The 14,473-nt window shown below is 42.3% G+C and overlaps 1 protein-coding gene across 2 annotated transcripts in view; it reads left to right on the top strand.

Moving 5' to 3' along the window:
- Window positions 1-3,008: 3,008 nt before the first annotated feature.
- LOC125465001 (arf-GAP with SH3 domain, ANK repeat and PH domain-containing protein 2-like) overlaps window positions 3,009-14,473 on the top strand; it is a 78,525-nt gene continuing 67,060 nt past the window's right edge. For both annotated transcript variants that reach the window (XM_048558024.2, XM_048558023.2), the window contains exon 1: window positions 3,009-3,323. In XM_048558024.2, the coding sequence (XP_048413981.1) occupies window positions 3,198-3,323 (126 nt within the window). In that variant the 5' untranslated portion in view covers window positions 3,009-3,197. The remainder of the gene's footprint in view (window positions 3,324-14,473) is intronic.

The following is a 14,473-nucleotide window of genomic DNA, read 5'->3' as shown; positions in this document are numbered from 1 at the left end:
AAAGTTAGATCTTTATGAATACCCAAGAAAGTAGACAGGGCCTGTACTTAATGTTTTAATGTTGTGTCTGAAAGATGGCACTTCCAACAGCACTGCATTCCCTCAGTACTGCAGAGGGCAGTCTGGGCTTTGTTTCAGAGAGCCATGGCACAAGCATTGCAATTAGATTCAACATGATCAATCAGGGAAAGTAGTAATTGTTTTGTTGCACTTTTTGTGACGTCCAATTTGAATTGTTTTGCAATCTCACTTAGGATGTTTTGTGAATATATGATACTCTTTGACTACAAAAGCAAAAGCATGGGTACTTGGACTGGCTGTACCCTACGGGCTATTCCCAGGCGAACACTCCAAGACAAAAACCAACTGCTGCTTAAGGATCATCAGCTCTGTAAAAGATACTCTTTAGTCTGTCACAAACTTGTTGGTCATCCAGTGCAAAGATTTGCTTGTGACTGAATGTTGCAGACTGGCTCATTCCAAGAACTGGGACAAAGCGCTGAGGAAGATGTTAAAGTTTGAGGGAGTTGCATGCTAGTCGTTAAGTATGTACGGGAAATGTCACATGCATGGCAACTGCACTGAGCCACCCACGAGTGCAACAAACTCCTTTGGAAATTTTTAAAATATACATCCAATTCGAAATGTCTTTGAACGTACTTTCCTCAAGATGGTAGTGGCAGAACAGGCAGTGTCTGGTCTCCTGAGGCCCAGCCTTGCCCATTCTATCTGCCTTTCTTTCTCATCTCCATTTCTCATTTCTTTTCTCTCTTCTTTAGTTTTTTTAAGTGTTTTTTTTAAAACTTATCTTCTGGAGAGAACTTGGTCATGGAGGCAGCAGTGGTGATGGAGCATGGTAGCGGTGGCAGAGGGTGGCAGTGGATGGGGTCCAACACGAATGTGAATGGCAGTCAGTGGCTGAATGGCAGTCAGCGGCTGAATGGCAGGTGAGCCCAGGCAGGACTTAGCCCGGTGCAAGTGTAAACGTGCCCAGCACGGGGTCGTGGGGGGTGGGGGAGGACGCATGGGGAAAGCCCAACATGGACTATCTGCAGTCCATGGCTTAAGAAAGGACTGTAATGTTTAACTTCTAACTTTATTTCTTAATTTTTCTACTTTATACTGAGAAGAACTGTAGTGTAGAACTTTCTAACTTCAGTCTTTATTTTTCTACTTTTGTACCTAGGTACCTTTGTGCTTAAGATGGCAACTTTTCAGTGTACTCCTGTATCCCTGTAAGTTAATATACATGACAATAAAACCTAAATCTAAATCTGTTAGTTGTTCCATAAAGTATATTTTTGATCAAAAAAGCATGGGTACAGATTCTGAGCTGGTAAATGTCTTCATACAAGATATACACCTCAAATCCATTGTACCTGACACAATAAAGACAATAATGAAACCAGGAGACCACATTTATGAAAGATCGATTCCATCTTGAAACCCACTCTCCGTTACTGGATACAACCTCCACATCCCCGTGCCCCCACAACCCCATTAGATTCCCACTTAATAAAGTCGGGGCTCTTTCCTTGAAAGGAAATAATAAAATATTCTGAAATTGGAAGATTGTCATTAGGTGCAGGAAGGTCAATCCAAATAATAGTATTAAACAGTGAGAGGAGGACAGCAGGGAGCACAATAATGAAAGACAAATGCAAGACTGATTCCAGGAACTTCTTAACACAGAGTGCCGATTCTTGGAATAGTTTCCTATTGGAGATTAAAAAAGACTAAGTACTGGGATTGTATGTGCGGTTAATAGCATAGATGTAAATAGTATAGGAGACAGGAGTGTTTTGGCCACACCGGATAGTGTCGGTTATCAGTGTCGATTTCTCTATATTCAGAAATCTCTCAGCCCACGGCTTCATCCCACTACCCTTTCCCCAGGTTTACATCCAGGAAGTTCCAGGTGGTCTGCTCTCCTCTCCCTACCACCACAACCCCATCTAATTTCCCTCTACCATACTGACGTTAAATAAGGAAATCACTAAAACTAAAGCAACATATCACACGAGTCCACTGCTGCGATGACAAAAAAACCACATCCAAACTGCAAAATATCGATGAACATACAAGAAGGTAAACAGGGCCTCTATTTAATGTATTAATGTTTCATCTGAAAGATGGCTCTTCCAACAGCGCTGCATTCCCTCAGTACTGCACAGGGCTGCCTGGGCATTGTTTCAGAGAACCATGGCACAAGCATTGCAATTGGATGCAACATGATCAATCAGGGAAACGCTGGAATTTTTTATTGCATTTTTTGTGGTGTAGTGATGGCTATGAAATGATGAAACTGCGCTGTCACAGATTCCAGCGAAATTCCCCACACTTCCGACAAGACAAAGAGAAATTAGCAAGGGATATGCAAATGTCAACAAGAATTCATTTGTTGGATTATCTGACATACTGCAACCCCAACCTCCAGCAATAAATTCCCTTTCAGCTCTCCCGGTGGCCTGGCGTGTACTGACAGCGGCCCTAGCAGAACAGAACTGCTTTCAGCCCATAAACTAGCCAGTCAGTCTCCATTGAACTACATTTAGCGAGTTACACTGGGGGAAGCTACAGTTGAACAAAAAAAATCACCTTGCTTTAGGAAGAGAGGGGGCAGGGGAATCAGTTAAGGGTCCTGCTCTTTACAGTTTTCCAGCGACACCCTCCGCAAAGAATCAGGCTGTGATTCCTCCGCAGTTGAATAGCCCTAAACATGCGTGTGGGAGTCCGGCTTTTTTCTTTCCTGTGTGAAAGCAGCACTCTGATGACAGGAGGATATGGGAGAAAAAAACAAATCATTGGGAAGAAGGGAGGAAAATTATTCGGTGAATGTTAATTTAGAAAGGGTGATTTAAAAGAAAAGTTGATGTTGGGGAGCAGAGAATGTAGACACAGAACCAAAAAGGAAAACATATTCCAAAGTAGAGCGAAAGAAGTCCCTGATTTCTCCTCCCTGACGTGTTCCTGCGCGGTACAATGTTGCTTTAAATCGTATCCCAGTCGAGCCCCACGTGATTGAGGCGAAGAGTTTGATGCAAAGTGACCTGTAGCTGAAACTGACTCGAGTGAATTCGCAGCTTGTAACTTTCGCTCATTCAGCCTGCGTTTCCGTTGCTCTGGATAAAAACTATCGCGATCTTTTAATTTTGTTTTATTTTTTAAAAAAAAGTGTTAGAATTTTTTTTGTCAGAATGCCGGAACAGATCAGCATCTCCGAGTTTGTGAGTGAAACTTTGGAGGACATCAACTCGCCGATCACCTCCAATTTTACCTCGAAAATGATGAGCTGCAGGAACACGGTAGCTGCGCTGGAAGAGGTCAGTGCACTTTTGAGACTGTAAACTGGCAGGGGTGGTTGCAGAAAAGTAGCAAGGCAAGCCTTTATTCCTACAGGATGTTCCTTACTTAAGCGCAGTTCCAGCGCCGCTAATGATTCGCGATTCTTTGTGTTCCCACAACGTGTGGATTTTCTGGAGTTCAGTTGGGAAACATTTTATTTCTTCCGTATCGTATCCCGTCCTTTGCATCAGTTCTGATGAATGAGAAACAAGGTGTCTAGTAATCACCTATTTTAAAATTTATAAGCAAAGATATATTCTTGAGCAGGTGCCCGTCTCGGGAAGCTTACTATATTGCTTTCGGGAATAATGGCAGATGGAGAGGGAGGAGTTGTCTGGAAAGCTGTTCTTACACTTTGAACAGTCGCTGCGTGTCTTCCTCTTTCAAGCGCCTCCAGCTGAAGACTGAGAGGCTGGTCTCACCTTGTTTATAAACAGCAGCAGCCAGAGGTGAAGTCATCCCGTTTTGATGTTATCTTGTTGTTTTCTGTGATCCCTCGCGGCTCTCCCACATTCCCCACGATATAGACTTGACTCTCCGTGTGACCTTGCTCACAGAGTTCAGCGGCCCTTGGAAGGAGGGGGGGGGGGGGCAGTGGGTTTATCGCTTCTTGACACCGTTCCCACCGTCCGCAACTGTCTACCTGAGTCTCCTCTCGCAGACAACAGTATGAAAGCTGCCTGATTCACCTCTCTCCTCAGAACAGGAGGAGGCTATTCGGTCCCTCGAGCCTGTTCTGTCATCCATTCGATCTGTATCGTAACTCTCTCCAGCCTTGGTTCCAGATCCTTCAGTAGTCTCTCCTGATGAATCTCGGGTTGTAATATTTTTTTCAGCAGCACTTGCGGCCTCTTAGTGTGTGTGTGTGTGGGTGGTCGTCCCAAATTTTCACCAGCCGCTGCCTGAAGAAACGCTTCCTTACATCGCCCGTGAACGGGCTAATAAAATTACGTCCCCTTCTGCAGGGCTTTGCCAGCAGATAAGGCTCTGGGCAGGTGCTGAAAAATGGTATTAGAATAGTTAGGTAGTTACTTTTTGACCAGAGCACACTCCACGGGCCGAAGGGCCGCCTTCTGTGCTGTATGCCTCTAATACTGGATGACAGTGACTCTCTTTGCCTGTTGAATCCTTGAATTAAATCTCAATGGGGTACTGCCATTGCTGGTTGAAGCATTGTGAGGCTTTGATACCTGGAAACTATAGGGTGTGATCAGGGAATGGGATGCTATCCCATTGCTGTAACCACAGGTCACAAATTACAGGTAAATTCCATCAAGTTGCGAATTTTGAATTCTATAAATCTGGTAGTTCTTAACTGGTCAACAAAAGTTCTTCAGGGCAGCGAACAAAGTAACTCCTAAGGATATGTGCTGTTGAGGGTGTTCAAAACATCGGGGTGGTGGGGGTCATGCCATTCAAATTTGAACTTGGCTTATTTAAGAATCAGGTCCATCCATAGCATCAGTTGTTCATTTTTTTATATAAGAAATACTGAAAACACTGGGGAAACCTCACAGACATGAAAACGTCTGTGGAGAGAGAAGGAGTTAATATTTCAAACCCACTATGACTTCTGCAGAGGAGTCATATCGGCCTGGAGACATTAACTCTGTTTCTCTCTGCATAGATGATGCCAGACCTGCTGCATTTCTCCAGCACTTCTGTATTTTGCTTTTATTTCTTCTTTTTCCTGTGTTAGTGTAATAAAGACTATCATGAGTAATTTTGACAGCAACCTTACTGACTGATAATCTCTTGGGTCTATGATGATATTTACAGTTTGATTTTGGTATTGAATTCATCAACATTAGCAGTAGAAAAGGTTCCTTTGGTTAGGGCATAGCAACATCAGCTATGGATTCTATTGGTTAATTAACTCCCTGCTGGGAATGCAGGAATGTGGATCTGGGCTCTAATGATCATCTATAATCAAATAATTAATGAATATTCATTGTCCTCTGCATGTGAAAATTAGGGCTCTGGATGACATACTGGAGAATTATTACCTCCCAGTCTTTATTCCAATTAAGAGATGTGGTGAGTTCAAGAGCAGGAGTAAGTGTAAAACTACCAGCAGAAATGCAGCTGAATAAGAAATCGTTATGTTCACAATTTCTGTATATTCATTTGTGAGTTCCCATGTTTACGTTTGCAATGAGGACTGTCCATGTAAGTTTACACAGTGACACTTACCTTCCTCCCTCAAACCCATGCCACTGCTCCCCTGTGGAGGTTCTGCAGTGCTGTCTCTGGTTGAAGAGTGTAATTATAATGTGACATGTTTACGTTATAAATTAGACTATAAGGAATTAAAATGAAAATCTAAATGTAGGAGCTGAATGTATGGATTTAAACTGACATTTTAAAAATTAAACCTGGTCTAATTACTACTGCTGCCCAATCTCGTGTCACCTGAAGACCATCCTCAATGTTGACATAATTGTGAAAGCTCGACTGCACATAATGCAAAAGAGCGAGCAACCACATTGGATCTAATGTGACTGTATGATGAATATGATATTTCCAATGTGCCTGAGATTCAGTCATGAGTGCTCTTTCTGATGCCTTTGGCTGGGAGTTTTGCTCCTGACCATCAATAGTTGTATACTCTCTCTATAGTGTTGTTGCAAAGTGGTTTTCATAGAATCCCTACAGTGCAGAAGGAGACCATTCACCCCACTGAGTCTGCAACAACCCTTGAAGAACATCCCATTACTCCACCCATTTTATTGCTAGCCTGGCTAATCCACCTAATTTATATATCCTTAGACACCCCAGGCAATTTAGCATGCCTATTCACCTAACTTGCATATCTTTGATTGTGGGAGGAAACCAGAGCACCCAGAGGAAGCCTATGGAGGCATGTAGAATGTGCAAACTCCAGACAAACAGTTACCCAAGATTGGGATTGAACCTAGGTCCCTGGTGCTGTGAAGCAGCAGTGCTAACCACTGAGGCACTGTGCTGTTTTGCTGTGTTAGGCTGTAGTTAATGTTGTAATTTAGGAAATACAGCCACCAGTTTGCACAAAGTAAGCTCTTGCTGAAAGCACAGTAATGGTGCCTGGATAATCTGCTCTGGTGAAGGTTGGATAGATAAGTATTTAGCCATTTCAAGTGACCTCCTCCTTCACTTCTTTGAATTAACCATGTCACACCCACTTAAGAGGGCAGAGAGGGTCCTCAGTTTAATTTCTCATCTAAAAGACAGCAAATCTGACAGTGCAGAACTTACCCAGTAATGCACTGGGTGTGTCAGGGATTTGATTTCCACTCCTGTCTGTCAGTTCTGAAACTGTTGTGTAAATCTGAGTTGAAGCTTGTCCTGTTTGCAGAGTGATGTATCCTGTATGAAATGAAAACACATTAATACTGACGGTTGTTATGAATGCAGGCCTAAAGGAAGGAAATGTTTGATAACTATGCATATGAAGGAGTGCACAAGCAGGATGACCTTTCTTCTGTGGTGACCTCCTCCCTTGTGAAGAAGGCTTCCCATTCATCCTGGAGCACACAAGCTGAGAAAATTTGCCAAGGGATGGATTTGTCTGAATTGTGTTGAAGTAGCTGGTTTATCCTTTCCTGAAAGTGCTGATCTGAGTATGGCTCTATAGTACTCCACCAAATTATTCAGTCTTCATCTGCCACTTGAATATAGGAGTAGCACTGTGTCCTCTTTGGCCACAGAAGGCATCACTGAAAAGCTTCACCTCCTGTCTCCTGTCTGAGTTGTTAGGATTTGGAATGCGCTGGTCTGGCACAGTGGTGGAGTTAGATTCATAGGAGGTTTCAAAAGAGAGCTGGATAGAGGACTATGGAGATGGGGGTGGAGAATGGGACAAGCTGCGTAGCTCTTTGGCAGGAGTAACTATGCCTCTCTTAGATGGGTCTGCTGAGAGAGCCTTGCCTGACTGGTTCCCTATGGTGTTGGTTTTTACATAGCTTTCCCCAACACACTGTTCATCGTGCCACCGATGGGCAGCTCCAGAAAGAGCTAACAGCCACTCTTGGTTGCAGCTGGAGTGATGGTATTGGCTGGTTGATCGACCGCCGGAATGCAGTAATTGACCATTTGTGGTTACAGCTGGGGTGGTACTGTTAGCTGGTTTCAGAAAGAAGGTGCGAGACAGATGTAGATCCATATGGGTCAGGGGGCTGGCCCCATTCAGATAAGTGCAAGACCCCTAATTCAAGTTAGGGTGATGTCGAAAGAATTGCGGATGGGGGTACTGGTTACGCAAGTTCCCCTCATGTGTGTAGTGGCAGCAACATGCTGTAAATATCAAGTGCCATTTAACATCCATTATTGGGTCATCTTGGCTGGATAGAGACCTAATGACAATGATCCCTGCCTATGAGCTCCCAGTCTGGTTGTCAGGCATGAGGTCTGGAAGCCACATGGATGTCCTTTTTGTTGTTGAATGGCCTCCCCAATGACAAAACACATCAGATGATGAGACATTTCCAGTCCAAGTCCTAGATGGTGGGTGTTTGCCCTCACTGGGTTTTGCACTGTGGGTAGGCTCTGCTGTCCTGTTTTTGCCCACTCGTCTTAACACCACTAGCTTGCTCAGCTGGTAGAGGTTTACAATTCGTTGACGAGCAACATTAAAAAGTCTGACAAGACACTTCCATGCATCAAGCTAGCCAGTACAAACATGATGGATTGAATGGCCACCTTCTGTCCTGTAAAATTCAATGATTCTAAACAGTGACCTGTGTGGTGCTAGCTGAGGAATGATGCTTAGTACAGAGGAGATGAATCATGAGCATTCTGGGAGGCCAAGACTGAAAGAAATCCCTTCACGTAGTCGAAAACCAAACATGTCTTTCAGCTCCACAATTTTCCTATGTGTTAGCCCATGTTTTTCCAGATAAACAGTGGAATAAACCTCAGACACACCTGTCTAGTACATTTGAACAGAGCGTAACTGTTTGGTTTCCAAATATTTAAAATCCTTAGTTTTTCCAGCTTGTGTATTAAGCTCTGACATAACACAATTAGTGTATTTAAAGGCAGACTTTTCCAATACTCAGATTATTCATGGAGGTATGATTTGAGACGACACTGAGCCCAACAATACAGAACAACTGAATAAACATTACATCAGATTTGTAAGTTGCACCAATTGTTATTTGTGAATATGTTTCCAATCTCTTTCGTTTCATATCCACAGACACATGTTCCATGGTTTCAAGAAGTCCCAAATACTTCACAGTGAATGATGTGCACTCAGTATTTTAATGATTTTAGCTAATTTGCATGCAGCATGTTCTCACAAACAGTAATTTTTTTAAATACAAGGCAAAGTTTGCATTAATGTAACACTTCTCACAACCTCAATGTCCCAAAGCACTTTGCAACTAACTTGTTGCATTGAAGTCACCATTTGCAATGTAGAAAATGACCAAATTATCTGGTTTAGTGTTTGAAAGATACTTACTGGCAAGTTACTTGCTTTTCAAAATAGCACTGTTGAATTTTTTTATGTGCCTCCAAATAAATAGCAGCTTCCTCAGTGCTGCGTTCCTTTGTACTACTGAGGGTGTCCGTAAAAACTGTCCGCTGAATCCTTGGCTTCCTGATTAGCGGTACAGAGTGCAGCCAATGCAGCCATGGCAACTGCCAATTAAGTTAATGGTGCAATTAATTATACCCTAGCTGAAAAAAAATGGCATCATCATTGTAGCTATTGCGTTAATACAGTTCATCACTATCCACCAGTAAAGAACAGAACAGTTACAAATGATGGGCCACATTGTGCGGGTGAAATAATAGATGCAAATATTTGGCAAAATTAGGAACTGAAATATGTTCAGTTATGGATCTCCAGAACTCGCCACTTGATTTCTGCCTTTTTGCTGTTAATTCCGTCAGTGTGTGAGGTCCTTGTTGCATACAGTTATCAGCTTGCACCTCCAACAAGTTACAGAGTAAAGTATATTCGATCTGATAGGTACAGACAAAACCACTTTTCATGCCTCATGCCCCAGGATTCTCCACCCCAGCAAAGTTTATCTCAATAAGCTAAACCCTCTGGATGGCTTAGTGAGTAATAGCTGTTGGAACCTTGTTGCCTCAGTACTCCTCAGCTGTGGGCGAAGAACCAAGGGGGGTAGGATTTTGGCTTGTCATCCAGGCAATATCCACTGAACTGTACAGACGTGAGTTTGAGGTAGGATTCTGCTCGATTGCAGAGGTTTCAAAGGTGGTACAGCCCTGCTCCTCCCCACTTTCTCAACACTCTCAATAGTGAAATGGCACTTGGATGACATTACAAAGTCAATAACATTGTACTCTGGCAGAGACGTATACTCTAGGTGAGAACTGGGAACTATTGGAGTAATAAAAAGAAAATTGAATCTTACAGCACAGAAGGCCCATTATGCCCACGTCAGCTCTTTCAACTAATCAATTAGCACCATAACCCTGCTCTTTCTCCACTGTCTCTGCAATTTCTTACACTTCAAGCATTCATCCAATTCCCTTTTGAATGTTACTGTTGATTTTGTTCCCACTACCCTTTCAGGCAGTGTGGACGTAATGATAGCTTTAGCTATGTATCTTTTCTCTCTTCAACTTACCCCTTTCTCTTTTGCCAAATATCTTAATTCCATGTAATTACCAACCCTTTTTAACAGTGGCACCATTTGTCCTTTATTTTGCTTTTCATAATGCTTTATGATTTTGAACACTCCTATTAAATCTTCCCTTTATGTTCTCTCATCTGCGAGGTTAAATCCCAGCTCGTCTAATCTCTCCAAACAGCTTAATATCAAAATTATTCCTTATGAAACATACTCAGTACTTAAGAGTTCTCATTATATTTACTGCTATGCAAAAGGGGTCTAGTCAGTGTTTGATTTTTATCACTTTGCCAGGTAGTTTTATGTATCTGGTAAAGGCTAACATTTTCCATCAAACCTAATTCAGATTCCTTGTCTGCAAATTTACCACGCGCGTGTCTGACTCCAACGGCACACTGAAGCTTAGGAGACTTGACCACAAATGCACAAACACTTGAGCATACAATTTTCCAAGTTTGGCTCCTTGTGGTCTTCATATCTGACTCTATTTGACATGCGCCGTCCTCGCGGGGAGAAGAACACAAATAAATATTTCCATGTAGTTGTGGACTTTGTCGCTCATTCTGAAAAGTCAAATCCAGAATTGGCCTGAAGGCTATCACTGAATCACAAACATGCTGCAGAGAAGGAAGTAATTCAGCTCATTGTGCCTGTTTGGTCTCCTTGAAAAAGCAGTCACGCTTAGTTCTACCTCCCTTTTCTGTCTGTGACCTTGTTACGTTACTAACCTCATGTACCTGCCTAGTTTTAAAAGTCTTTGATGGATCACTGATGCCCGAGTAAGGTGATGAATGGTGGTGTGCTTGTGCAGGCATTTTTGTATGCTGAGTGACAAAATCAGTTTCTGCTCTGGTTGATTTATACAGTTTCAAAGGATTTTTTGAGCAAACACGGCATTTCTTTTGTTAAAAAACAAGATTTTCTCTCCCCTCTGTGTCCCATAACAACAGTTATTAAAGGTTTCCATGTATTTGGTCCAGCAGAAAATGTGTTTAAATGAAATTGGAATGTTCAAAATTGGCAACTGGCTAGTAAAACCATCTCCCTCTCCCTCTGACAATAAATCAGTTTGAATAATTTGGTTTAAAAAAAAGCCTCTGGGAATTAAGGTTTTTTTTTAAAAAAATACATATTCAATGCTTTGTTATGGCCTGGAGTGCACTCCCTGAAATGGTGGGGAAGCAGATTCAATACTCACTACATTATGCCAACAGCAAATTGGATCAGTGCTTGTGGAAGAAAATTTGCAGACTGTTGAGGAGTGAGTGGAGGAATATGATTAATTGGCTAGCTTTTCAAAGAGCTGGCATGGGATGATGGGCTCAGTGGTTGTTACATGCCTCAGAGATATGCAGAGATGACACTAATTTCTATGTTTGTAATAGATCTTATTCACGGTGCTTTACCATGTCTCCTCCACATTTAAAGTTTTATGCTTTAAGCAACATCTACAGTTGCTTATTTAGCCAGTCGAGCGCAGTGTGTGCCATTATCAAACAGACTTATGTAATCAAACAAAATGAACACTACAGTTTAATTATTTGTTGCTTGATTGGGAAATGCACTCTTCCCCAGAATTTGCTAGATTGGCTTAGTGCTTGCCAGTCTTAAACCATTTGTTGGAAGTAAGATATCTATGCTTTAAAACATTCCATGATTTCCTCCTTGATATCCCTTAACCATAAAGCTGTGAGTGTTGTGCTGGTGTTAGTGTTTGGGCAAGTGGTGTTGATTGGTGAGGTTATTACTCACATCCAAATCTCCATATCAGTCTACATGATGCTGTTCTTCAATATGATTGGTTGTCAACACTTTAAGGTTGTCTCCAAAAATAGATTGGATTTAAGTATTGACCTGTAGTTGAAACACAAACGTTATCAATTAAGTTCCTCTTGTGTCAAAGAGGCATTGTTCCGATCCTTGGACCAAGAGGTCTGGGTTCAAGTCCCAACTCCAGAGGTGTATAGTTACATTTTCTTGGGGCAGCATGGTGCCTGACAGTGCCAGGGACCTGGGATTGATTCCACCCTGGGGTGTCTGTCTGTGTGGAGTTTGCACAATCTCCCTGTGTCTGCGTGGGTTTCCTCCGGGTGCTCTAGTTTCCTCCCACTGTCCAAAGATGTGCAGGCTAGGTGGATTGGCCAGGCTATGTTGGCTGTAGTGTTCAGGAACCTGTAGATTAGGTGGTTTATAGGGAGATGGGTCTAGCTGGGACACTGAGTGTCAGTGTGGACTTGATGGGTTAAAGGGCCTGTTTCCACACTGCAGGGATTCAATGATATCTACAGTATAAAATTTGATAGCAAGCCAAATATAGAAGTTTTGAAATCAATGACCAAAAGCATGATCAAAAAGGTGAGTTTTAAGTAAAATCTTCGAAGTGAGATGCGAGGAGAGATCACAGCAAATTCCAAGTTGATGTCAAAAGCTGAGACCGTGACCACCACGATTACCAACAGCTCAAATGTGTAGAAGTTAAGTCTTTACTTCCACTTCTAGTTTGCTAGCTTTTGAAGTCCCAACTTTGGCTTTATCACATTTTAATTTAACATTACTTCTTCCAGCTGCCTTAGCTGTTTGCCTACATACACTTTTGAACGTGACCCCTTGTTTCATGTTTCTTACCTTGAATGTTGTGGGAACAGAAGAAGACCATGAAGCCTCTGCCATTCATCAATTCAGTTACATCCTGCCTGATTGACTCATGAACTCTGTCTATTTGCCTAACATTCTTTACTAAAAAATAAAGTATAGACCTCAGTCTTGATCTTCAATTGTTCCTGTCATCCTTTAGCCTTATGAGAGTGTTACTGCTTTTTGTTATTTATATAAATGGCTTTGATGCGACCATGGGAGATTTGGTTAGTAAATTTGCAGATGATGTCAAAATTGGAGGAGTAGTGGACAACCAAAAGGTTTATCTCAGAGTACAAAGGGACCTTGAACAGGTGGGCCAGTGGGCTGAGGAGTGGCTGATGGAGTTTAATTTATCTAAATGTGAGGTGCTGCATTTTTGGAAAGGCAAATCAGGGCAGGACTTATGCACTTAATAGTAGGGTGCTGGGGAGTGTTGCTGCACAAAGACCTTGGATTTTAGGTTCACAGTTCCTTGGAAGTGGAGTCACAGGTAGACAGTATCGTGAAGAAGATATTTGGTATGCTTGCCTGTATTGGTCAGTGCATTGAGTATTTTCATGCTATACATCTCTATAATAACCTTCATGCAAAAAAAGTGATTTCCCCTTTAAGTGGCCTAGCCCTAAGTTTAAGGCTATGTTCACTGGTTCTTATTTTCCCCAATGGAGGAAATAAGCTATTGTAATGTTGACCATGGCTCTGTAGGTAATACATTGGTCTCTTCAGTCAGAAGTATTCTGGTGTCAGGTGAGAGAGTCAGGCACATAACTCCAGACTGATAGCCACAGTGCAGTACTGAGGATCTGCAGCACTGTCCCAGGTGTTAATTTTCAGATGAAAGGTTAAACTGAGCATCGTCCATCTCTTTGGGCAATTTGTAGAAATTGCAGAGTAGTACAACTTGAAGAAGTCCAGGAGAATTTTCCCAGTCTCTTGGCAAACCGTCGTCACTAAACCTTGTTGCTTCTGGAAGCTTGCTGTGTGCACGTGGCTGGCTGTGACTCTTCTATTACAACAGTGACTGAATTGATTGGGAAGTGCTTTGGGATGCGTAATATTAGACATGTTGGATAAATGTAAGTTTTTTTTGTTTTGCAAAACGATTATGCTGTTTGAGGCAGCTACTCTCTGCAGAACAACATTATTCAGTATCTTTAAGGACAAGTTCTGTCTAAATAGCAGTATAAAGAGTAACTGTTCCAGGGAAGAGCACCTTTGGAGGTTGCTTTAAGCAAATTCTGGCCTTGATATACTTGGATACCTAGGACCATGGGGAGTGCAGTCCACTATTAAGGTCAATCCAGATCAATATGAATAGCTGCAATTGGTTTTGTAACTGAATTGTAATGCTGTTGAGTGGTGGGCGTTATTAGGGATATGATGTGCGTGGATGTTTTCTACCTCTGAATAACGTACCAAGGTATTACCTGTCCTCCTAAGGTTTATGCATAATCCCTTATGTCCATGCCTTCAGACAGACAATACCCATTTTAAATGGGTGTACTGTCTTGCCTGCGAAGACCACAGCAAGGAATGTAGCATGAGTTCATGTAACTGTGCTGTACAGATTGGAAAATACCTCACCGCTGCATCACAACCTGATGTGACAGGGAGTTTCACTGAGAGAGTTTCAGTTGTGTGCTGAGCACAGCAAACCCAGCTGAGATGCTCGACTTGTCTTAGCAGCATGCAGTGCTCTGACAGGGGAATTCCACACAGACTTTTGCACTTCATTTGGTTGGAATATGTGTTTTATTTCTTCTTGGTGGGGCTGGAGATGTTAGTATTGACTTGAGCTGTCAAACCTCCTCACTTGATTAATCATAGAAAAACTCAGGAGGAGGTCATTCATCTCATCATTCCTTTGCCAGCAATTGACAGCTGTTATGTTGTCAGATTCATCA

The sequence above is a fragment of the Stegostoma tigrinum genome, chromosome 24 (assembly GCF_030684315.1).
Source record: "Stegostoma tigrinum isolate sSteTig4 chromosome 24, sSteTig4.hap1, whole genome shotgun sequence".
NCBI lineage: Eukaryota > Metazoa > Chordata > Chondrichthyes > Orectolobiformes > Stegostomatidae > Stegostoma > Stegostoma tigrinum.
The sequence above is the reverse complement of the archived record's forward strand: the minus strand, read 5'-3'. Positions and strand labels throughout refer to the sequence as shown.